The following is a 25,295-nucleotide window of genomic DNA, read 5'->3' as shown; positions in this document are numbered from 1 at the left end:
GAAGTAACCTTTGTTGTCTAGCTGTCCAACAGAAAGTAAGCTCTTCTTGATGCGAGGTATATACCTAACATCACGAAGGATCACTTCCTAACCATTTTTCAGAGCCAGGTGTATGGTATCCATTCCTTCAAAATCACATAAATGATTGCTGCCAATGTAGACTTTTTCAAGATTACCTTTTGTATAAGAAGAAAAATGCTCCAAAGATGGAGTTACATGAAATGAAACACCTTTGTCAACAATCTATGATTGTGACAAACCATCATGAGCCGACAACAAAGCATCTATCACATCCGTTTTAGTGATGTACATGTCCTTCACTATCATAGCATGTGGATTTGAAAATGCAACCAGCAAATCAACATCTTTGTCCTCTTTTGTTTCCTCAATAACAACAATAGATACCACATTTACTTTTTTTGTCTCTTTAGGGGTAGAGTTGGCATCCTAGTCATTCTTTTTGCCTTCTACACTAGCTTGATTCTTGTGTTTTTGTTCCTTTTTAAAGTACTTGCAATCGGGCTTGTTATGCCCTTTGCGGCCACATTGGTAACGAGTTATATCTTGTTGTTTTTCCTTGCTTTTGCTGTAATTTTTGTTTTTATTTGCAGCATTAGATATTTTTTCAGTTCTTCCTCTTACATTGTAGGCTGATCCATTGTTTTCTCCACTTACCTTGCGTCCAATCTCTTCATTGAGAATAGAACCACGCACACCATCAAATGTCAAGTTGGGGTTATTGCTCAATGACACAACCAATGCTTTCCATGAATCGGGCAAGGTCATGAGCAAGAAGATAGCCCTCAATTTAGGATCAAAAGCTAGCAAACCTGCATCTTGTAATTGACTCAAAATACCAGTGAAAGCATTCAAATGCTTTGAGACAAGCTTAGACTCATCAAGCTTCAAGTTGACCAACTTCTGCATGAGATGTACCTGATTGACAAGAGTTGTATTCTCATAAGTAGCCTTGAGTTTCTCCCAAACTACATAGGCAGTATCAAGCCTCTTTATGTCAACCAAGATATCATCAGTGATGGCCATTTTAATGTAAGTAATGGCCTTTTTATTCATTTTAGCCCAATCCTCATCAGACAAAGCAACAGGCTTATGTTCTGCTAAAGCATCATCACAATCCTTTAGAAAGAGTATACCTTGCATACGATCTTTCCAAAGATCAAAACCATTGACATTGAATTTATGAATCTCAAAGAGATTCTTTGTGTCAGATGTAGATGCACTGCCAGCCATCTTCAGCAATACACAACTGCAATAAAGGGCTGAATGCTTTCAGTCAATAGCAAGGTTGCTGAATTGTAACAGCAAGTACACACTCTTGTACTTCCAAGGTGTCCAAGAAGCAGATGTTTAGCTGCAATTTCAGTCTCAAGTACTGATTATAGCATATACATGAATCAGATCTGATACATTTGCATTAAAGACAGCTCCCACTTCAGTAATACATCACCATAATACCCAAATGCAATGACCCAAATGCTATATTTACCACTGTTTCATTGCATAGTGAGCATTCAGCAATACATATACCAAGAGAAGCTGCCCTTTTTCAACATTTGAAGCATCCAAATCTCAAAAAACTCCCACTCAGCAGTGAATATGTTGCAAATTTCATTGTCCAATCTCAAATAAACTCAAAATACATCACTAATGTGAAAAGCCCTAAAATTTTTGCAGTGAATCTACTCCAATTGCATCAATACATCTTCCTGAGCATCAAGTATGGGCAAAAGTTATAGAAATTTCACGAATTTTGCCAAAGCCCCAAATCTTGGGGTCCAAGAGTGCACAAATTTCCAAGAAATTGGATCAACCAAGCAAGAATTTCACTTGCATCTGAAAATCCCCAAAATTTCGAGACTGATGTACTCAATGTTTGCAATTTATGGATTAGGAATCACTGAAACATGTGTGCAGCACCAAAACTGGGAAAAGCCCCAAATTTCAAGAAGTAGATTTGCATAGATTTATGATCTGTGCTTATGCGTGTGAATGCCCGAAAGGGGAGAAATAAAAAAATTGAAAAAATCTCAGATTTGCAGAGGGCAGTTGATCTGCCCATTTGGCTCTCATCAGCCGCTGTCGGCCTGATACGCATGCCTTCTGTCGCCTGCGCATTGGTCGTTGTGAGCGCCTTTAACCTTCTACGTGAAGTTCTTGAGTGCTGGTCTTGGTTGCGAGCATGTCTCGTTTGACCCACCCGTCGACTGACTTGTCCCTGGCCTCGTTTGACACCTGCGTTGGTTGCCTATGTGTCGCCTGGGCCGTTTGTTTGTCACAAAGCTGTCGCTTGCTAATACTACTTCCTGTCAGTTGTGATTATTGCCTGCTCCTCAATAGCCCATCTGATTCGTTGGTCTTAATGACGACTGCATTGTCTGGAGTGACTGCCGCCTTGCATAGTGTGGTTTTGATACCAGTTTGTTGAGTAGAAGCGGAAGCAAAGAGAGGGCACGCACATTAATCGATGGTGGTGAATAGTGCTGAACAGTGAGAGAGTGAGAGTGAGTTGACGGATAGGTGTGTACCAGTGTGGTACACACAAAGAATAAAAGAAAGTATTTATACTTAGGGTATGGTACACTTACACCCGCTAGGGTGAGTTCACGTGTGTGAAGTAATATATACACAGGAGAGCGTAAAGGGCCTTTACACCCAACATTTAGATCCGCAAATTGATTTCTAGAATTATAGAATGTCTGTGACTGCACTCCACAATCAATTACTTCCACGTTTATAGGCCAATACACCAATTATATGTGAAATCCCCAAAATTTGTTGCAATTTTTGCTCCAAATGCATTCTCGTGCACAAATTTGAGGATTGCGGTCAAAAGCCCCAAATTTTCAAAGGCAAATCCGCCCAAATTGCATCAATACATGTACCCAAGTGCATACAATAGGCAATCCTTGCACAAATTGATAAAATTCTGCAAAAGCCCCAATTTTCTTGGGTCTCATGTGCACAAATTTTAGTGAAATCGACAAAATTTCAGTAAAATGTGAAAAGCCCCAAATTTCCCGGGCAAATGTGCACCAAATTTGCAATTTTTGAGTCAAATTGTCCTGTTTTGCATTAAAATCCCAAATCCGGGAAAAGCCCCAATTTTACGGCTCAAAATATCACACTGTGCTTGTGCACGCGAACACCCCCATGAGTGGGAGGGAACATATTTCAAAAAATTAATAAAAGAAATGATGAAAAGCAGGATGGTCAAAATGTGACGCCATTGATTAGGCTTGATCTCCGCGAGCCCTTTGCTTGCGCTGAATTGTGGCCCCGTCGCTTGCTTGCTAGGCTGTCACTCACGCCACTTGACTTGTTGCACAGTCCACTTGGTCACGCCTGGCCTGTCGCAGCCCATCTCCTACTTGCTCACGCTTGATTGCGCCCGTTTGGTCACGTCGATCTGTCTCCAGTGTCGTGTGCTTGTCCAGCTCATCATGTGCTCGCGGCTGACGTGCTGCCTGTCCAGCGCACACTCGACTGCACCTTGAGAAGCGTGCACTCTTGGACAGAGACTGCGAGGGTTGAGACACACTATGGTTCTTAGCAGAGAGAAAGAGTGAGTGCAGAGTAGAGAGCGAGGAAGAGAGAGTGAGAGCATGACTCGATGTGGGTACAATCACGAAGTGTACCACTTTAGGTTTTTGATAATATGTATAAAGTACATGTGTAAGGGTGCGTGCACACCTGAACACCATAAAAGGCACGGTGACCCTTTATTCCCAACATATGGTTTTATATATGTTTGGAGGGGTATTCTCCTCCGTTTGTGTAAGATTGGAGGGTGCATAGCAATTGCTTGCTGACTTTAGTATCATGTGTTTTAGATGGATTTCTTATTTAGATGCTTTCAGTATCTTATTGTTGAGATCTTTTGCTAAGTGAATTTTTCACAAAATCAACTTGACATGTTTCAGTAAGGTCCTAGATTTTGTAAACTTAGCATAGCTGTTTTTTGTTGTGTTTGGCATTATCTCGTTGCATAATGTGAGCAAGTGACTTGGTTTGTAATTTATATCCTCCAGGCAGAACACTTGGAGCTACTGTTAGAACCTCTTGGAAAGAAAATTTGTAGTTTTTTTGGAACCCGTGGGGGTCCCTCTCTGCCAAAGGATGCATGCATAGCTGTATGCACCATTGAAAAAGCAAATTCTTTAATCAACAAACTGCTAGAGGAAGGCCGCTTGCCAGAGCTAGCAGTCATTGTCATCGACGAGCTTCACATGGTGGGCTTCTCTTTCTATGTGATGCTTTGCAATCTGTCTCTTAATTTTCTTGTTTGCTTCAAAGGGTGATTACTTTTTAAACATCCCATACATCCTATCATCTTAAATAGGTCGGTGACAGGGATAGAGGTTATCTCTTGGAGCTTTTGTTAACAAAACTGCGATATGCTGCTGGGGAAGGAAAGGAACCCCTGAATGCCAAAGGAAAAGGTATGGACGATGAAGTCGTAACAGCTCCAGGAGCAGGTGACCAAGGGTCCCCACTTCAAATTATTGGGATGAGTGCTACCATGCCTAATGCTGAGGCTGTTGCAAAGTGGTTGCAGGTTGGACAATGAGTAGCTTTAAGTCCTTTTGGATTTTGAATTCAGATTGCTTTCGCTTGTTTTTATTAAGTGTTGGAAGAAGAGAAATCTTCATGAATCTGTTCACATGTCAAGCACTCTGTTCTGAATAAAATTGTACCCTTGTGTATGTGGCCACTTAATCCAGGCAGCTCTTTATGAGACTGAATTCAGGCCTGTTCCATTAGTTGAGTACCTTAAAGTTGGTAATGAGATTTACAATAAAAACATGGAGGTGGCGCGGACAATTCAAAAAACGGCTGATTTGGCAGGGAAGGATCCAGATCATATCATAGAGTTGTGCAATGAGGTGACTTTTCTGTTAGATACATGTTGTGCTTGTTCTTTCTATGAGAGCTGACCAAGGATACTATGTTTTTAATAGGAAGGAATTAGAGAAAATGAGAATAAGAGGAGGATGTTTCTGTAGGTGGTTGTGATAGAGATATCAACTGTTTTTTTCATAGAGATTGCCTAAAACATTGGGATGGATTGTAGGTGTGATATTAGCTACAGAGCACACCATATTTGATGTAGTTGGTGATTCCTTTGTTTTACATGATTATATAACCTTTTGCCATCGACTTTGCAGGTGGTTCAAGAGGGCCATTCTGTATTACTCTTTTGTTCTAGTCGTAAAGCCTGTGAAACTTCTGCTAAACATGTGGCAAAGTTTCTTCCATCTTTTTCTGTCACACTTCGAGATAATACTTTTGGGCCAGAAAGTGTGGCAGCTGCTTTGGATGAACTTCAGAAATCTCCAGCTGGCTTGGATCCTGTTTTGGCTGAAACGTTACCAAAGGGTGTTGCTTATCACCATGCAGGCCTTACGGTATCTGCTCCAAAAGTTTTTCCTGAGCTTATTAAGCTCATTTTTCTACAGGGTTATGCCTGACATTCCTTAACTTGCTATGGGTGATGTCAGTTTTGATATGGTGACATTCAGTCCTGATGTCAGGTTGAGGAGAGAGAGCTGGTAGAACTGTGCTATCGGTCGGGAATTGTTCGTGTTCTCACAGCTACATCAACATTGGCTGCTGGGGTTAATCTGCCAGCAAGACGGGTGATATTCAGACAACCCAGAATTGGCCGTGATTTTATTGATGGAACAAGATACAGGCAAATGGCAGGGCGAGCGGGACGTGCAGGCATTGATACAAAAGGAGAGAGTGTAAGTACTGCTGTTTTTAATTATGTGAAGCTTGACATTGCAATTGGTTCTAAAGACCATCATGCGTTGGTTGGTCAGGTTGCCAGCATAATGCTCTTTGCAGGTGAAATCGTAATTGCATGGACATCTGTTTATGGAAGGGCTGTACATGTTTTTTTGGGGGGCATAGAAAGGTGTCTGATGTGTTATTCGAATAAAAATGAAAGAAGTACAAGAGTTTAACAGTGTAACTGGAACTAAAGAGTGACATCAAAGTCTTACTGCACATCTTAGGGCTGTCTGGCAGTGATGAGAGAGAAGCCTGCCCAGGGGGTCTCTGGGGGGTTGTTGTGTGTGGTACACCTGGGGGTGGCCATTTTGTAATGTGAGGAACAGGATGTATGACCCCAAATGTGAAGAAATTGCTGCTGAGGTGCTGGTGGCCACCTGGTCCAGGCCCCTGGGCATAGTCACATGGAATGGCCATATTTGGGTCCCCTGTCATTGTTTGGATCCCTGTAGTAGAGTTTTGTCACTACTTGTGTAGGCAGTGGACGAATGAGGTTATTTCTCTGCATATATAATGTATGTAAATCCTAGCTGTATTAACTTTTGTGAAAAAGTTTTAGACGTTTCCTAAAAATTAATATTGTTGGAAAGTTGAGGAACCTAGACGTTTCCAAACTTTTGGCTACCATGCACCCACTTGACATGACTATGCTTGGTAGATATCTATCGAAGGGAGAAGTTTTTGGTAGCCCTACCCTTAGGCAAGCTTCCTCTAGGTCCCCTCGTTAAGTTAGGCTAAGCCTGTGCTACTAGTCCACGATTGGCCATCATGGCAGCCTTAGTACAAGTGCTTGTCCTACCCTCTCTTCTGGCCTCTCAAAAGCTTGATGGGATGAATTACTCTCTATGGTAATGCAGAGTCGAGTGCATCCTTGACACCTTTAACCTATGGGATTTTGTGACAGTCCCTATTCCTCGACTTGCTATGGTTCCCCACGTTGGAGCAATGGACTCCACAGCTTTATGGGATTGGTTCAATGCCAGAACCCACTCTTTTCTCTTCTTTGGAAAAACATTGTTTTCATGCTGTCCCCCTTCCAAGCTGAAGTAAGTTTGTAGCAGCTTGGAGGGTAAATAGCAGTCACTGGGTCCAAGTTTCTTATGTCATGATCTCTCCCACCAATGTTGCTGCTTGCCATCTACTTGTGGTATGTGGCTAGCAGCTTTCACCCCATCCTCCCATGTGGCCATTTGGTGCGATGGATTGTGGATTGTGGTTCCACTTGTCACATGACCTGAACTAAGATATCTTCATGTTGCAGTGACCTACACTTCAAGGTTTCCACTGTGGTGACAACTCTATGGCTAAGTTTGGTTGCTGTAGCTATTTTTGACACTGACCAATGCTTGAAGCTCACAAAGGTAGACAGATTTTGTTGTTTCACAATTGGGTGTGAACTTTAAATTTACCACTTTGCTAGCTGGGCAGAACGATTCTATTTGCATTGATTGTGGTAGAAATCATTGATGAATCCAATGATCTAGCTGTAGCCTGATCTGATGCATAACCAAATGGCCTCTATCTTATGTCCCACTTCCCATCCACACTGGCTTCAGAGGGCTCTAGCCTCTCAGTTTCATTGAGCTTACTTTTTGGTTGCTCAAGCTCCCTTTGGTATCAGGTGCACATCTCATTTCCCTTGGAAGTTGTGACTCTATGCATACTCTTGATAACCAGCATGGCACGCGCAAGCCCCATCCAAAACCTTGATAGATAGTTGAAGTGGTTCAGAACAGACTAGCATGCGACAAGAACAGTTACAGCTATGGCCAATCCTTCCACTATGGAAATGGCTCAAAAATTACAGCAATGGCTGAAAACAAGTATGAATGGGAAGTACATTGTTTACAATTGTTTGCTCTAGTTATTACTCTGAATGTTTTCCCTCAACGCTGATTTTAGGACTTCTAGAATAAAGAGCGTTATATGGTTGATAACTGATATGCGTAGAAAAGCTTGTTGAGAAACCCTTCACTTGTAGTTTTGCATTTAGGGTTTCATAGTGGACAGCCCCAAAAAGGGGCTGTCCATGGGCGCCTACAATGGGGCGCCGCCCTAGACAACTGACGCCCTCCCTTCGGGCTCCACCCTAGACAATCTCTTGCCTATCTATAGGCTGCCTCTGTCACTTATTCTTTACGACTGATTCATTCAGTCCGTCACCTCTTCTCTCCAGTCTCTCCACTACACTCCCACCCCTTCAGGAGGACATTGCGGTTCGTGATTCGTGACTGTCTTCATCACCTCCTTGTGTTACGGCACCCTTGTTCCCTTGTATCACATTCACTCCATGATCCAGATCTTCATCATTCCATTCATCAGAGTTTCTTCTCTCTTCTCTTCTCTTCTTAGTGTTTACCGAGTTCACTCTGTGTTCTTCCCTGCAAACCCTATTGTCTTGTTGGTATGTCGTCTTTTGACATGGTATCAGAGCTAGATCTGCTCAAACAGTGGCAAAGATCCTCCACTTCACTGAAGGCAAAGACTGGTAGCGGGTTTGACATCCACTTCTCTTCTCCATGTTTGCCGAGTTCACTTTGTGTTTCTCCCCACAAACCGTACTGTTTCGTTGGTACGTCATCTTTTGACATGGTATCAGAGCTGGATCTGCTCAAACAACGGCAAAGATCCTCCACTCGAGTGAAGGCAAAGATCAGTGGCAGGTTTGGCATCCACTTCTCTTCTTCTTCCGTTGTATCAACACCTTACTTGGCGGTTGCTCTCCTTGCAAACCCTATTGTCTTGCTGGTATGTCATCTTTTGACATGGTATCAGAGCTAGATCTGCTCAAACCGTGGCAAAGATCCTCCACTCCAGTGAAGGCAAAGACCGGTGGCGGGTTCGACATCCACTTCTCTTCTTCTTCCATTGCATCAACACCCTAACTGGCGGCTGATTCCTCCTGCGTTTGCTGTTTTCCAGCTTGCGTTAGGGCTGCTGTTGTTGCCTCCATCTTCCCTTTGCTATGTTTATTGCTGGCAGCTCTTTTGCTGCACCTGGCAGTATTCCAACACCTATCCCCTGGTGCATTTCAGACAGTTGACAGCTCAATCTAACTGTTGGCGGCTCCTCCTTGTTGCTGGTGGCTCAACTAGACTGTTTAATCTATTCGTGGCAAATCATGGTCATCAAGCCTTTACAACTACCTTTCCAGTTATGCAAGTTACGCGATGCAAAAGTATGATTTCATTCTACGATGATTATGCCTTATTGTTTCGTTCATAGGCTTGACATCATAACGGTACTTGGTTTTGGAGTGTGGAATTAGCGTTTATTCCCGATAACCCATTCAAGTTAACAGTGATATCTCTGCCCGATCCTCCTTTCGTGGTTGCGGCCTTTCTGATTACTTGGGAGAGTTTGTGCTTCGAGGCCATTTTGGAGCTTGGAATATGGGCCTTCTCTTCTCTCAGAGCACTTCTTTGTGTCAGAGTTTCCTACGCTTTGCCTTGACTCCCGCAACCTTCTTCCTCATAGAGGGTAGTTGATAGTGGCGGATGTTCACTGTTGCTAGTAGCTCCTCCATGTCTGTTGTTGGCAGCTCAGTCCTACTATTGGCGGCTCCTCCCTACTGTTGGCAGCTGTTCTTTGCAACTGCTTGGCCAGACTGTTGGCGGCTGTTCTCTGCAACCCGGCAGTTCAGCCAGACTATTGACGGCTGCTCTTTGCAACCTAGCGGCTGTTCTCTGCAACTCGACAGCTCCACCATACTACTGTACCCTACGTTTTTCTATTGGTTGCAACCTCTTACTACTGGTAGCATCCTCCTTCCATTGGCAGTTCACTTCCAACCCTTGCATCGCCCTCACATACCTTGAGGCGGACATTGCAATTCATGGTTCATGGTTGACCTCTTCCTTCTTCAGCAAGGCACACTGGTACCCATGGCTTCTTTACCAACAGATGACCAGACTACTGAGTGCTCCTACTTTGGCATCATTGGACACACCACCGATTCTTGTCGACTTCGACCTTTGCTTCCCACCCCCCCTGGAGTATATGTGTCTTCCACCCGGCACTACCTTTGCCACCTCTCCTTTTTTGGGCCACAGAAATCATTTTGCATTGGCTATCAGAGTACTATGCTCAAGGCAATAAGACGCATCCGATGCGCACTAAGTCCTTTCGAGCACATGGAGGATCGATTGGCACTACGATCTCCTGGAAATCATTGTAATGCTAGCAGGGTAGTCTTCTCCCACCTATTTTTGGGTACAGTGGCTACCACAGCCCGCAGTTATGTAGTCTGCTCCATTGAGAGATAGTGATTGTTTGATACCATCTCCTCGTTAGTCTGCTCCTTCGAGGGACAATGGCTGCTCGACTCCTTCCTCTTCTTCGGCTTCTCGGTCCGCTCCATTGAGAAGTAGCAAGATTGTTGCCTACTCATTGCTCAGTTTGAGTCCCACCCTTCACCCTCACCTACTCAGCTTCGAGAGGCCACCTCTGGGAGTTCTTCACCACCCCAGATATCTTCTTTGACATGACGGACGGCAATTCCTTCATCCTCAGACATTTTGGAGTTCATGATCCATGAGTTTTTGGATTTTCTATTACCTCAGAGGGGGATTCAGAGAGGGATGATCTTTCTTTGCCCTCCGAGGGGGCATCTACATCTACTACGACTTTAGAGGGGGCTCTTATTCCTCCAGTTTCAAAGGGGGTCCCCACCCCCTGCTCAATCCTTCGCACACCCTAGCGGAGGCCTTTTACCTTCTTCTTCTACCCTTGGATGGGGTGGCTTCCTTCCAACGGTCATCTCACCTATTGATACCCATGATCTCGAGGATCTACCTAGATTGGGGCCTTGGAGGTTCAATCGTGTGACGAGGCCTTCGTATTTCTTCTTGCATGGATGCATGGAGCTAGTGGCTTCTCTCTCGAGGTTGAGTTTCGGGTTCTTCAATTCACTCTGTTTACTGTTCTTTACTGCAGGTTATCTTTTAGGTGGAAATCTTGGATCTTAGGGATCCTCTACATCTTCTTTCTCCTCGTTTTCTTGCCTTGGTCACTTGGTGTGCATGGAGCCAACTCCCGAGATCGAGTACAAGCATATCCTTATGGTTCTCGACACCACACAAAGTTAGACATTCCTCCTATGCATCGCATGTTTTCATCATCTTTGTTCTAGGGCACTTGGGCAAGTAAACAATTTCCCCACGAGGGACATTGTCCAAGTGACACTTGCTGCATGAGCATTCTTTAGCATGTAGCATTGCATCTCCACCTCTCTTTTTTTTGTTCCCATTTTTTGGGCTTGAGAGGGGGTGTTGAGAAACCCTTCACCTGTAGTTTTGCGTTTTGCGATTAGGGTTATGTTTTGTGTTTAGGGTTTCACAAACAGCGGACAGTCCTAAAAAGGGGCTGGGCGCCCACAGTGGGGCGCCACCCTAGACAGTCTCTTGCCTATTTATAGGTTGCCTCCATCACTCATTCTTTATGGTTGATTCATTCAGTCCGTCACCTCTTCTCTCTAGCCTCTCCACTGCCCTCACACCCCTTCAGGAGGACATTGCGGTTCGTGGTTCGTGGCTGTCTTCATCATCTTCCTTGTGCTACGGCACCCTTGTTTCCTTGTATCACATTCACTCCATGATTCAAATCTTCATCATTCCATTCATTAGAGTTTCTTCTCTCTTCTCTTCTCTTCTTAGTGTTTGCCGAGTTCACTCTATGCTCCTCCCCGCAAACTTTGTTGTCTCGCTGGTTCGTCGTCTTTTGACAAAGCCACACTGGATTTGACTATTGTTACATCTTTCAGTCATTTCTACAGGAGTCACTTGCTTGTTACAATCAGTCCATGTGCTCTCCTGTGAAGGTGGTTTAACTGGTCAAATAGAAACTACGAAAAGATAGTGGCATGTGTGCTAGGGTCAAATAGAAGCCCATATGTAGAGAAGTTTTTGAAAATGATTTAGGTCCGTAAGGTGTAAAGTCATCTAATGTGTCTAAACCTTACTTGTCCACCTCAGTGATGGTTCCTCCTTATAATCATGGTTTAAGCCACATTAAGAGCATGAAAAATTGTTGAAGGTAAGGTTGCTGATTATTTTTTGGATATTTGGGACTTAGTGTATGGCATCGTAATATTTCTGTTAAGGGCTAGTATATGCCATTGTTTTGTGCATCCTTACCTGTTAGAAGTGTGATTCTCATCCACCAAAAATTCCTTTCTGTTTTGACCATTTAATGTGCAAACTTTTGTCTTTCTGCTAGTGCAGAATGGACACTGAACCCCTTGTTAGCTGCAAACTTAGTTAGCTTTTTCGTGAGTGTGCACACTGAACTCATTGTGCACACATATAACTTTGGCATAGATGTTGAAACATGGGGTTTAAGACTTGCTAGCTAACCACTTTTTACATTTGCTACTGGTTGATATCTACACACAAATGTTCTCTCAGGATTTTAAAATCCATGGAAAGTTCAGAGATAGCACTTGGAAATTACTTCTTCCACTGTTCTAATGAAATTATTATTATTTTTGAAGGTTAAAAGTTTCTTATTTTCCTTGTTTTAAAGAACAATGAAGCTGCATCTGCTTTTAAAATATTAATGTAAGGTTGGGTAACAATGCAGATCTTGATTTGTAAACCTGAAGAGTTGAAGCGAATGTCTGCCTTGTTAAATGAGGCATGCCAGCCACTCCTATCATGCCTTGCTGAGGATAAAAATGGAATGACACGTGCAATTCTGGAAGTTGTGGCGGGGGGCATAGTTCAGACTGCTAATGATGTGGAACGCTATGTCAAATGCACGCTTTTGAATTCTACACAGACATTTAAGGAGGTTGTAAAGTCTGCACAGGATTCCCTGCGCTGGCTTTGCAATTATAAATTTTTGGAATGGGATCGAGGTAGTGAGGTGTACAATAGTACTCCTCTTGGCAAAGCTGCATTTGGGAGCTGTCTAAGTCCGGAAGAATCATTGGTATGTTGGGATACTAGAAAAGCATTAGTAAGTTTCTAATGCAGTGAAAAAATCATGTGATTTTGTTTTTTCCTCCTCGTGTTGCTTTATAAACGATGATTGCTTTGCACTGGTGCAGTAAACCAAACAAAAAATCTCTTATTAGATGTTAAGACCTTAGATATTCTTACTTTTCCAATTTCCTCAATTTTGTAGACTACTATGTCATAATTGGAGGGCTCTTGTAATGTCACTCTTTGTTGACCTTACAATCAGCTTTTTGGATGGCCCTAGAGCAAGTCTACACGTGAAGTTTTTCATAAGGAGCAGTTGTATGATCATGTATCTTTGCCATCTAGCTGATGGCATCCATATTGATCCTGAAAAAGTGTGGGTAGAATGGCCTATGGTTCAAACCATTTGGCAAGTCTATCATTTTGCGTTCACCAGATTTTTGGAAATTCAGTAAGGAGTATGCCACAATAGCTGAACCCTTGACATGACTGCTGAAGGATATCTAAAGCAACAGAGCAGATGGTTGGCTTCAACAAGGAGCTCAGTCAACATTTTCAAATGTTGAAGTGGTTGGTCACAATGCTGCACCGACGTTGCAAATTGTGGATATGAATAAACCTACAAAGTTCATTCAGATTTGGGTGACTATGCCATAGGTGCTGCCTTGTATCAAGCTGGCTTTGAGAGTTGCAAGCTCATGGAGATCCTTATGTGTTATACCGCACAAGGAAATGACTTTCAGGGGTTATCCATTTGCTTAAAGTTTGGTGTCGTCATCAATAAACGTGGAATTCATAGTTTGGGCTGATCTCTAGTCTCGGAAAAATCTCTTTGATCAGAATCTATAGTTATGCTCTAGATGAAGTGGTCCAGAAGTCACCTAGGTCGTCTGAGTGTCCTTTTGAATTGAAAGAAGTTCTTCTATTGCTTATTGTTTCTGACCTACAGAAACTGTTTTAGTCTCTCTGTGGTACCTTGGTTCACTTTTGAAAACTCAGAATAAGAACTTCAGGGCTTGGCCTTCAATTATCAGCCAGAACTTCAGAGTCCAGTCTTCAATCTCAATCATTGTTCGTGCAGTGCTATAACAAGGAATCAAACTGAAAGAAATCAGGACATGTTTCCCAACAACTGTGACGTATTTTGTGACTTGAGTCACTGACTGCTAATTGAAGATGTCAGGACATACTGTTAATGACTTTAACATGTCTTGAGTCGTGGGACGGCAATTGAAGAAATGAGCACATGCTGTTAATGACTTTGACATGTCTTGTCACATTGAGTCATGGGCTGCTAATTTTGGTAAACTCTTGAACTAGTTGTATGCAAGTTCATTTAGTATTAATAGTTATTTCTTCTGCTAATGAGAGACTACATGCCTTGCATAAAGTATTTGGGCTCTCAATATAGTCTTATTTTTGGAAACATGGCAGTTGTATTGATGTAGCATCAAAGGACAATATATGTAAAGTTTAGTGTCTTATATATCAGCAGATAATGCTTCTTGAACAAAACAGGTTTTAGTTCAAGCATTAGTTATCAGCATTCATGTGTGTTTTCTCTTTAAAGTGATTTGTTTTGCCCTGCATTCTGGGGAAAGATTCATTACACATGCAATTGTATTGGTAGGTAGTCTTTGATGATCTTGCAAAAGCTAGAGAAGGTTTCGTTCTTGCTTCCGATCTTCATCTTGTTTATCAAGTTACACCTATATATGTTGAGCTTGAGCCTGACTGGGGAGTGTATTACAAAAGGTTCAGCGAATTATCACAAATGGATCAGGTGAGATCTTTCAGGATACCTTTCGTCTTTCAATTCTTGTTTGCACTGGGTGGGTGGCTTAAATATAAACTTACAAATGCTTCAAGACAAAAAATTGCCTACCTTTGATTTGAACAATAAATCTTGAAGCTCCAGGTCACACTCCATTCTCGCTAACATATTTATCCAGCATAAGCCTCCACAAAGTATAGATTAAATTGCAGTTGTAGAGACAATTAGTATTAAAGAAATATGTGGCTTGGATAACTTTTTGTGTTCATAGTCTTCACAGTTACGGAATTAGTAAATACGATAAGTTAAACACATACTTGAGATCATTGTCTTAGCAGTTTTGGCATTTGTTTTCTTTGAGATGTGGAGATTGCTTGAACTTTCATTGCTTGTGGCGATGGCAAGACAAAAACCTTAGTCATGAATGATAATTAATTTTGGATTTTCTTAACTATGTTGGTGTGTTTGGATTTTCTTGTTGCTGGTATCCACACATGCATTTATTTTGAGAATTCCCGGCCAAATTAGTTTCACGAGTAGAAAGTCAGTTAAGTCCCAAAAAGCACATTTTTGAGGATTTTCCAAAGCTCCAAATTATCACATGGAAATAATCACTTCAGTCCAGAAATCCAAGATATGGGTTTGTCTTTAAAATCAGGCATCATCTTACTGCACAATTTGTAGATAGCTGTGTGCCAAAAGGAGGCTTAAGAAACTGAAACAACTCACTTTTTAAAGATGAAAATATGTAAAACAGCTGAAACAGAAACTCCAAGGCTGAGATATAGTTTCTGAAGCTGGAAAACGAAACAACCGTGTGAAAAATTTTCTTCCCCCACATATGAACCCCTCTCATAAGAGGCTAAAGCTTCTAGTTTAGTGCATTTTAAGATGCCAGAGGTTATCCCAAAGCAATGATTTTTGTCATTTTTTGCTGGATGTAGCCTGCACTTTCCTGGGTTTGGCAAAGCTATTCAGGGTTTACCAGAGTCAAATCACCAAAATCTTCTGTCCATTTCCCTGCCAAGGAAAAATCTGCATTGTTTTGTTTTGCTAAACAAGACACCAGCAACTTCATTTTAATCAGTCAAATCTGATCCCTGCTTGTTGTTCCCAGTTGAGTCCTTTTCCAGCCAGGTGAAACTCTGTAGGGTTGCAAGGTTGTATTGCTCTAATACAGGACTTTTTGTTTCAGTTCTGTGTTCCAAAAATGTTCAAAAGATTTATGCGGGCTGAAATCTGCATTCTTAGCCAATTGGGCTGGCATGTGATTGCTGTCTTCGAGGATCTAGGATTCACTTTTTAAAGATGAAAACACGTAAAACAGCTGAAACAAAAACTCCAAGGCTGAAATGTTGTGTCTGAAGCTGGAAAAGGAAATGAATTAATGCATCATATGGTGCTAGTGATTATCTGAAAACAATGACCCTGGTCAGTTTTGCTGAATGTAGCTTGCACAGTCCTCTGCTTCACCTGACAGTGCTATTATTTGGCCTTTCCAGTTGCCGGCGTAACCAGATTTGGGGCAGACATTGCTGTGTTTTTATTCAAATCAGTTTCTCCTGCTGCCACACAGTTCTTGGAGGTCTCCATCAGCCCATCTCAGCTCTGACTAGTGGTTACAGTGCTTAGGATCCGCCTCTGGTGGACGTCACTCTTTGACTACTCCCTCAGCCTGCCCCCACTAGAGTCATTGGCTGCTGGACAGCTTTTCCATTGAGCATCTTGTACACTCTTCCCTTTATTGACAACATCCCTTCATTCACTTCAGAGTTATCTTCATTCTCTTCCAAGTCTATTTGCTTCTTTAATTCTCTCATAATCTCAACCATCAAGTCCATATTAACTATATGAGCAAAAGCCTTTATTTGCCCCTCTATTCTTAGAGACCTCCTTGGTTCATTTGCCTTTCCCTCAACAATGGTAGACATAGGATTACTGCAATCATAGAGCCGCTTCATCTATCATGAAAATGGCTTTTTTGATGGCATGATTGCAGGTTGGTAAACTTTTTTCTCATTATCTAAAGATGATGCTTTCTTGGTTTTTAAGGTAGAGACAGCTCTTAGGATAGTTTCATAGTGGACTACTCCTTTACATTGGATGATAAAGCGAAAGAAATTATATTCTCCTCCTTCGTTATATGTGGTTGCTCCTTAAACTTACCACATATGGCATTTTGGTTTTTGCGTTTTTGCAATTTTGTTTGAGTTATCAAGTTTTAGTTGTGTTTGTACTAGGGTATACCAGAGTCAAGGCAACATAATCTGCTGTCCATCGCTCTTCGAAGAAAAAGTCTGCATTTTTTTCTTTCACTAAACGAGGAATACCTATTTTCCAAAGTGCTTGCATCTACTCGACTGAAGTGGTTGGATGTTGATAATCTAGAAGAAACTCTAGAACTGCTTCCCAATTTGATGGGCAGAAAAACTATCATGCATCTGACTCGAAAGTCTATCCATGAGCACTCGAGTCCCTGAGCAATGGCAAAGTGAATGAGTTTGTAAGCATCCCAGATTACAAGGCAAGGCACTTTTGCACCCAGCCAACCTCAATCCTACAAGAAGCACTTCTATCAAATGTCTTCGATGAAGTAGCCTGTTTTGCAAATACAACTTATGTGTCAAAATTTTGCGAAGTTTTGCTTAACACATGCATATGCCAAAATTGCAAAGAGCATTAGCATGCTGATCCACCCATGGAGGAGGTGAAATATCATGGTCACAGGGGACGTGGGCCCAGAGTGCAGGGAACTCATCCTGAAACGCGGGACCCGTCCCCAATGCGTCCTGAAAAGGGTGCGTTTCCATGCAGTGGTCCATCACAATTTAAGTTATACAACATTTCTCAGTCACCATTTGGCATTGAAAATTACTACTTCTACCCTTCAATTTGAGTTTTCATTATTCAATTGTGCTTCAACTTTCAATTTTCATGGCTCATGTATTGTTTTGGATATTTTTTCAAGGTTTTTGAGTTAATCTATTGTAATTGTTAAGTTTCTTTATAGAGTATTTCGATTATGTCTAGAAAACAGATAACTTTTAGGTCCCCATCCCGGTTCCGGCTCCCCCGTCCCTTGTCCCTGGTGACTATGTGAAATATGCTGGAAGGGAAGAGGCTATATGCAAACAAAGTTCATGACAACCCGACATGTTACATTTGAATTTTTGTGTATTCAATTCATTCAGATGAGTAATGTGCTGGCTGGTGCTAAGATGACAGCACTGATATTATCTTTCTCCATTACTGCATCATGTGGGTGTGTGGGACCCCCTAGATGAGCAATTGTAATGGTAGCTCCATTGTAATCAACAACACAAATTCAAATCCATGAGATTGCCAAATCTTGCACCTTGTTGAATGTTGTAGTTAACATTATGTCCCCTTCATAAATGAATGCTACTCCCGTGGCATTCAAGTTGAAGATGGCATGGTGTAGCTTGCATCGAATACATGGACTGTTGGGACCATCAATGAAGAAGCCCTAATAGACGAGCGGGACACTGTAGATGGCAGATGATAGATGAAGGAGCCATTGCTTAAGGATGGAGAGGTGGTGGTTGCTCAGAGGTAATTGGTGGCACTATAAAAGTGGAAAACATATATCATGATTGTAGGGGACATCAGCGTAGAGAACTTCCCTTGGATAGGTTGGTCCTTTGTTCAGGAATGGCCTGACTCTAATTGAAAAGAACCATTGAAGAGAAGGTGCTTCATCCTCTTCTCTGCAAGTGCAGTTGGTTAGTGGAGGCCAAATGAGACAGATCTCCATACATTGACGATAGCAGCTGCGAAACTGACCTCAAAGCTTCCCTACCTAAGCCTCTGTTTGTGATCTCTTGAAAGATCCAAAGAATACAAGGTTACCATGGTCCTCCATGTATATGTGTAATAGATTGAAGCCTCCATAAGAGGTTTCTTCCAAGGCTCCTCACTTGGAAGGAGACCCTTGACAACACCCCTATCCGTGACCTTATCAATCAAGTAATAGATTGAAGCCTCCATAAGAGGTTTCTTCCAAGGCTCCTCACTTGGAAGGAGACCCTTGACAACACCCCTATCCGTGACCTTATCAATCAAGTAATTCAACTAGTCAATCTAGATACCATGGGGACTGTAGCAAGCATAATGGAAATTTCGGGAGGAGCCTCAGATGACTTCCAGGCCACCATTGGCAGCTTTCAGCATGCTGCTCACTTCAATATCTCAAACATGTCTCTTGAGGCCATGGAGCAAAAACTTATAGAATTGTAGGGGCAAGGGGTAGACACCCTCAACTGGCTGTTGGACATCAACGATGATACTTAATAGTAGCTGGTGACCATGCAAGCGGAGATGGATCCTATTGACTGCATGGATATGTTGCAAGTAGGCGTTGGCTATTTGGGTCTAGCATCCCCAAGCCTCCTCTAGATCTAGGTTTGTATAATGACATCCGAGGGCACCTCCACTCTAGTCAGACTCCCATTTCCTCTTGATCAAATAAAGTTCTTGATAAGGTGCTTCACATAGTCAAAGAATGACCTAGAGAATGCCCAATAGTTAGTGATATACCACATGGTCACAAGAACTTGCACCACTCTCCTTGCTAATGAAACCCTCGTTGAGCTCCAATAAGGAGCTTTTGTTTGATGCTTAAAAGAAGAGGGGCTGATTGTTGCTTTGAAGTAAAGTCAATCCCCACATGGCATCCCATATCTCATTGCAGTTCTACGGAGAACACATGTGAAACCCTTGTGTGGTTGCCATTCTAGATGCCTGGAGTCACATACCCAAACTCCCTAGGATTTCTAATGATTAATTAAGGCACTTGATGTGTGTCAAAATATATCCATGGTTGCTACAAAGGCCCTATCCCCATCTCAATAAATCGTTGTATCATCTACAAAGTCCATATCAAGGTGTTTCTCAAGTTTAGGGATCATGGGATGGGTAACTTGATACCTTTGATACTGGTGTATTTGCCTAGCTTGAAAGAGCTCATGGCCTTAGCTACAAATTGAAACAAGAAGGGGGCTAGGAGACAACCTTGTCTCATTGATCTCTTGATATTGAATCTCTCCTTTAGCCCCACTAATAGGAACTTGGTTGTGTGTTGAGGAATAAAGGCCAAGAACTCCCCTGATCCATTGCTCTGGGAATCCCATCCTTAGCATGGTGCTCTCCAAAAACTCCCAATCCATGGAGTCATATGCCTTCTTGTAGTTGAGGAGGAGCACAATGAGGTCTTGGTTCTTTGAGCAAGAAAGAGGTGTGGACTCCCAAAAGGTGAAGATATTATCCAAGTTGTGCTCTCGGACAAAGCTTGTTTGGGTGAGGTGGAAAATATTTGACATCAATGAGGACAATTTGAGACATTGAGCACCTTTCTAAGGATCTTGTAGGCAATTCCGAGGAAAGTGATGGCAGCCATAGTATGATCTGCAATTTGTCTCTACTATGCTTGGGAATGGCATGGATTGGCTCCTCATATAGTCTCTTTGGCATATCCCTTGATGCTATAATCTCTTGGAAGATGGGCTGTGCGCTCATAAGTTTCCTCTAACTCAAAAAAGAAGACAAATCCAACCTATCTTATCCTAGACACTTCCATGAGGGCAAGGCAAGAAGTGCCTTATCTAGCTCCTCCTTTGTAGAAAAGATCCATCAAATACCTACTCATCCTATGAGTGACGCCACTCTCTTGATGCTCTGCCATACTACATTTTTGTCACTCTCATAGTCTCATGCTCTAGTTGTGCAAAGTTGTGTGATAGTGTAGCCACTTGCCTTGCCTCTAGGGTCCTATGCAATGAATCCATCAATTCTTTTTAGTCTCCATAGGTTTGTCTATAGTACTTTGGACCCATAATGTAGAAGAAATCTCGATAAACTTTGTCTCCAGATTGAGCCAAAAAGGAAGCTCTTTCCCTGAACGTGTACTACGGTTTTGTTTCTCATGACATCAATCTCCACTCTAGCAATTTGCATCCTCTTAGCATACATCAACAACTTGTAGCTCTCTCCTCCTTTCTTTTGAGTGTAGCTAGTGGCTCTCTATTGGTCCTCTCCCTTTCTTGAAGGTCATGGTGCCTCCTCATGGAACCCTTTTTGAAGAAGGCGCTGATCCATGGCAAGCTTTTATCCATGGCTCTAGCTACTAGTCCCATTGAGAAGGGTCTAGATCCCCAAATTCACGCAATCAACCATCTAAGATCATCGTAATAATAAAATAGGTGCTCTGGAATTTTGCCATTGGGGTGGGGTCCTCTTACTCTCTCTAAAGGAATTACTTGGATTGATGAATGGTCTAAGAGGGTGTGCTAGGTATGATGCCTACTAGGCTGCCCTTGTTGCAAACCTAGTCATCAACATAGAGTCGATTGATCTTGGACAAAGTCCCAGCCATTCATGCCTTGTCTCTCTTGGAGAACTAGGCGAGCATGTGGACATGGCAAACTTTGTATATGCATTTGTCTCTCCAAGGCATCCACCATGTTTAGGTCACTCCCCTACCATCCAATTGTGAGTGTGAGGTAGGGAGTGTCTAAGGGTTGTCTAAAAATAGCACCTATCTCGTTGACCATTTGGGGCATAGATTACCAATAGGTCAATAAGTGCACCCTCCAATCTCATAGAGACCCACATGCCTCTTCATGGAACCAAGGTGCCCCAATCCTATATTGCTTGAGTTTAATGCTCCTCAACATGTATGCAAACACTTGCTTGTATATTTGTGACATCCACAATCTGTGCCCTATTAGTGTGAGATTGAGATAGGATCGAAGCTTAGCACAGAAATCAGTAGATAGTGTGAGAGTGAAGCACGACACCCAATGTGATAGACTGAAAAAAGTGTAACCTGAAAGTACACCTGAAAGTACAAGGTACAACCCTTAAACCTTAGGGTTGTAAGGGGTGTTTGCACCCGAACACGATAAGTGCTCGTAAGTGTGTGACATAAGCACATACGACATAAGACAAAAAGTATGGGGGAAAAAACCTCTCATACCGAGAGTAAAAAGTACCCTAGTGTCCTACTGATCACCGACACTCCTATATGAGCATAGGCGTAAGTGAGGCGTAAGTGAGAAAACCCAACAAACCCCCCTGGAGTGAAGAGTGATCTAGAGTACAAGGATCATCCGCCATCAAAGGAGATCAAATTTAAAGCATTGCAAAATGCTTCAAAATTGTCACGAGGAAGAGCTTTGCTGAAGTTGTCTGCCACATTACTGGTGGTAGGACAATAGACAAGGTTGATATCACCTGCATGTAGCCTCTCTTTGACAAAGTGATAATGTATCTCAATGTGTTTCGTGTGTGCATGAAACACTTGGTTGTTCCGTGCCATTGCAATGGCACTTTAACTGTCAGTGAACAAAGGAGTAGGCTCCGTAATAGATACATCCAGGTTAGCTAGCAAGTGTCTAATCCATACGCATTCAACTGTGGTAGTGAAAGCTGCCTTGTATTCAGCTTCACATGACAATGTGGTAATAGTGGATTGTTTCTTGCTAAGCCAAGATATGCAAGATGAGCCAAGAAAGAAACAATTGCCACTAGTAGAGTGACGTGAATCATAATCACGAGCCCAATCAGAATCACTGTAAGCATGTAATTGCAGTGGTCCCCCCTTGGCATAAAGCAATCCAAGAGATCTAGTACCCTACAAATAACGGAAGACATGCTTAACAACTTGCCAATGTGACATGCGTGGCTGATGCATATATCTGCTCAGAGCTAAAACTGCAAGCTGTATGTCTGGCCTAGTGTTGCATAAGTAAATAAGACATCCAACTGCTGGAGCCTTTAGCTACAAGCCTTGCCTTGTATTTGTCAATGGATCCATCTACATTCCGTTTTAGTTGACAGACCCATTAGTTCGAGTGGCTTTCTTTCCAAAGGGCAAAGACACCAAATCCCATGTTTGATTCTTAGTGATAGAATCCAATTCAGCTTTCATTGCTGCCATCCAATGCACACTCTGTTGTGCATCCTCAAAACATTCAGGCTCTTCTTCATCAATGGTGCTTGTTGCCATAACAAATGCCATGGTATGTGCAGTATCATGCATACGAGCTTGCCTTCTAGTACGACCAGCCATGGGTGCATCCAGATGACTATCTTTCATAGTTTGTAAATACCATCTAGGCATTTGTCTTGCCTCCTGACTGTGCATAAGCTCTTGCTGAATTTCAGTTTCAGCACTTTTCTGAATATTCAGATCAGCCAATGGCTGATTTTCTTCATTTTCCAAAGGAGTAGCTGGCTGAACATTGAGTTCACTTGTTGAAACTCCAGCTGAATCACCAAATGTAATGGGCAGCAGCCCTTCAAATACATCATGGGCAGCTTGATATGTGTCTAAACCAGCCAGGAACAATTCTGATTTTTCATCAAATAGTACATCCCTACTGACAAACACCTTTTTAGAAACAGGATCATAGAGTATGTAGCCTTTGCTCTCACTACTATATCCCACAAAAATGCATTTGATAGCTTTGTTATCCAACTTTTTCCTTGAGTACCTTTGGAATATGTGCATATGCAAAGCACCCAAAGGTACGAAAGTGTCCAACTGAAGGTTTTCGGGTGTTCCAAGCCTCATAAGGTGTCATTTTCTTCAGTGCTTTGGTGGGGCATCTATTCAAAACATGGCAAGCACACATGACGGCTTCCACCCAGAAATTGTGAGGCAAGCTCTTTGCCTTCAGTATACGTTTGGCCATCTCTATGAGTGACCGATTCTTTCTTTCTGCAACCCCATTCTGCTGTGGAGTATAAGCAGTAGTGTACTGATGGACAATGCCCTTCTGGTTCAAAAAAGAATGCAGCATAGAGGACATGTATTCCCCCCCTCAGTCCGAACGGAGAGTTTTAATTTTACAACCAGACTGGTTTTCAACAAGTGCAATAAAAGCCAAGAATGCATCATAAAAGCCAAGAATGCATTATATACATCTGAATGCACTAACTGCAACTTGGCTGTTGCTCTAAAAGCAACATCATGGGGAACGAAAAATGATGCATTTTTCGCAAAATACATCTTTCGCACAAGTGCTCAGGAGGTCGCTCCAGTAGAGGTAATCCATCTAGCATTTGTGTAGGCTGTAAGAGCATCAATCTGCCAAAGTTCACATGCCCCTGTTGAGCTGAAATATGCATTACTTGCTGATTAGCCTCTTAAACAGCGCCGAAACACACTAACAATGCTCTTTTTGAGTAAAACCCTAAAATAGGGAGCGGTTCGAGAGAGTTCAGTGGAAACCCTAAAACGGGGAGCGGTTCGAGAGAGTTTAGTGGAAACCCTAATTTTTGGGGCACCCTTCCACATCTATAAATAGACAGGCTGCCCTCATTCAGCCATCATTCTGGTTTGCAGGTTACACCAGCCCACACACCCTCTATTGCTGTTGGCGCCCAATTTCCAGCCTACAGCTCGCCTCCATCTGGTGTCCAACCATCATTGACTGTAGCCGCATTATCTTCAGCCAGTCCATTGGTGTAGCTACTAGCTCTTAGCTGTTGGTGACTGCTCCAGACTGCTGTCCAGCCTATTGTTCATCATCTCCAGGGTCAGCCAGCCTGCGTTTTCAGCATTGCAGGCCTTGACACTCTTAGACACTGTTTTAGCCTGCTTTTTATAGCAGATTGTGCACAGTTTCCAGCCTCTGATTGGTGGTACACTGCTGCGTTTACCAATTTCCAGCCTCTAGACAGACTTGGGATCCGTCTTCGGTGGACATTACACTCCGACATTGCTCTACCCTTGAGCACACTGTACACTTTTACATTCATTTAGAACATTCATTCACTTCAGAGTTGCACTCTCTCTCTCCCTTCTTCTGTTTGTGTTTGAGTTTTGAGTTTTGCATTTAAGGTTTGAGTTTTTGAGTTTTGCGTTTAGGGTTTGAGTTTTGCCCTTTGTGTGTGTGCCTGTCTCTTTGTGTTTCTGTCATGGTCGTACACTCTGTGTGTCCTGAGTGCAAACTCTAGCAGTTTCCTTCACATGGTATCAGAGCTGGTGCTCTTGTAAAGAGTATCTTGCGGATATTGTGGAGAGCTAGTCTTTGTGTGAGGCACACAATATTACTCGTAACCGAATCACAATGTCCTAGACATCTTCTTCTCCAGTTCCTATGATGTCTTATTAGGCTTCTTCATCATTGGAGGCCCTGAGACGGCATTATGGACTTGGTGAGGAGGACGACACTCCACCTTCAGCAGATTTCACTAACATGACAGAGGAAGACTTTGAGGAGTATTGTCGCAACAAGTATGGTGATGTTTACACCCTTCCTATCAGTTTTCCTACCACATCCGGATCGATTGGTGATGTTGGCCACCTCTCTGATCATGGAGAACATAGGGCATTCGGAACGTTTGGCGATCCATCTTCATCATCTCAGCCAAGTCCAATGTCAGGTTTGTACAATTCTTTTGTGTTGCATGAATCTAAACCCTCGCATGTTTCTTCTTTTGAGGTACAGGATCCGTATGGCTTTGCGTGTGTGCACTTCAATAGAGAGGGCTCACGAAGCAGACGAAATTCTGGTACATCTATAGCTTCTGTTTCATTTGAGCATATCACATACACTTCTCACTTCCCTCCCATCCCATCCTCTTCTATATCACACCTTTCATCATCTTTCCAAAACCTTGGATTACACTCCACATCTGCATCACACACCCTAGGGGTTGAATATTTCATCTTCACTCCTAGTATCTTTTCCTTCTCCACCCCATTCTCTACCTCTTTGCTCATGGTACTTCGTTAGGGAGAATGCCACCCTTTAACA

At 42.6% G+C, this 25,295-nt stretch overlaps 1 protein-coding gene across 4 annotated transcripts in view; it reads left to right on the top strand.

Moving 5' to 3' along the window:
• Positions 1-25,295, top strand: part of LOC148022071 (MUS308 and mammalian DNA polymerase-like protein) — a 161,640-nt gene that overhangs the window by 41,285 nt on the left and 95,060 nt on the right. For 3 of the 4 annotated variants that reach the window (XR_015694453.1, XM_087697682.1, XM_087697684.1), the window contains 7 exons: positions 4,050-4,250; positions 4,361-4,576; positions 4,743-4,904; positions 5,187-5,426; positions 5,553-5,765; positions 12,394-12,771; positions 14,368-14,520. Coding sequence is in view for 3 of the 4 variants with exons in the window: in XM_087697682.1 (XP_087553808.1) it covers positions 4,050-4,250; positions 4,361-4,576; positions 4,743-4,904; positions 5,187-5,426; positions 5,553-5,765; positions 12,394-12,771; positions 14,368-14,520 (1,563 nt within the window). In the remaining variant the exon portion in view is untranslated. The remainder of the gene's footprint in view (positions 1-4,049; positions 4,251-4,360; positions 4,577-4,742; positions 4,905-5,186; positions 5,427-5,552; positions 5,766-12,393; positions 12,772-14,367; positions 14,521-25,295) is intronic. The other variant, XM_087697683.1, reaches the window with a different exon arrangement.

This window comes from Lygodium microphyllum, chromosome 17 (genome assembly GCF_053477565.2).
Source record: "Lygodium microphyllum isolate KBCC chromosome 17, Lygodium_microphyllum_v1.1.10, whole genome shotgun sequence".
In the NCBI taxonomy this organism is placed as follows: Eukaryota; Viridiplantae; Streptophyta; class Polypodiopsida; order Schizaeales; family Lygodiaceae; genus Lygodium; species Lygodium microphyllum.
This window is presented reverse-complemented; position numbering and strand designations above follow the sequence as displayed.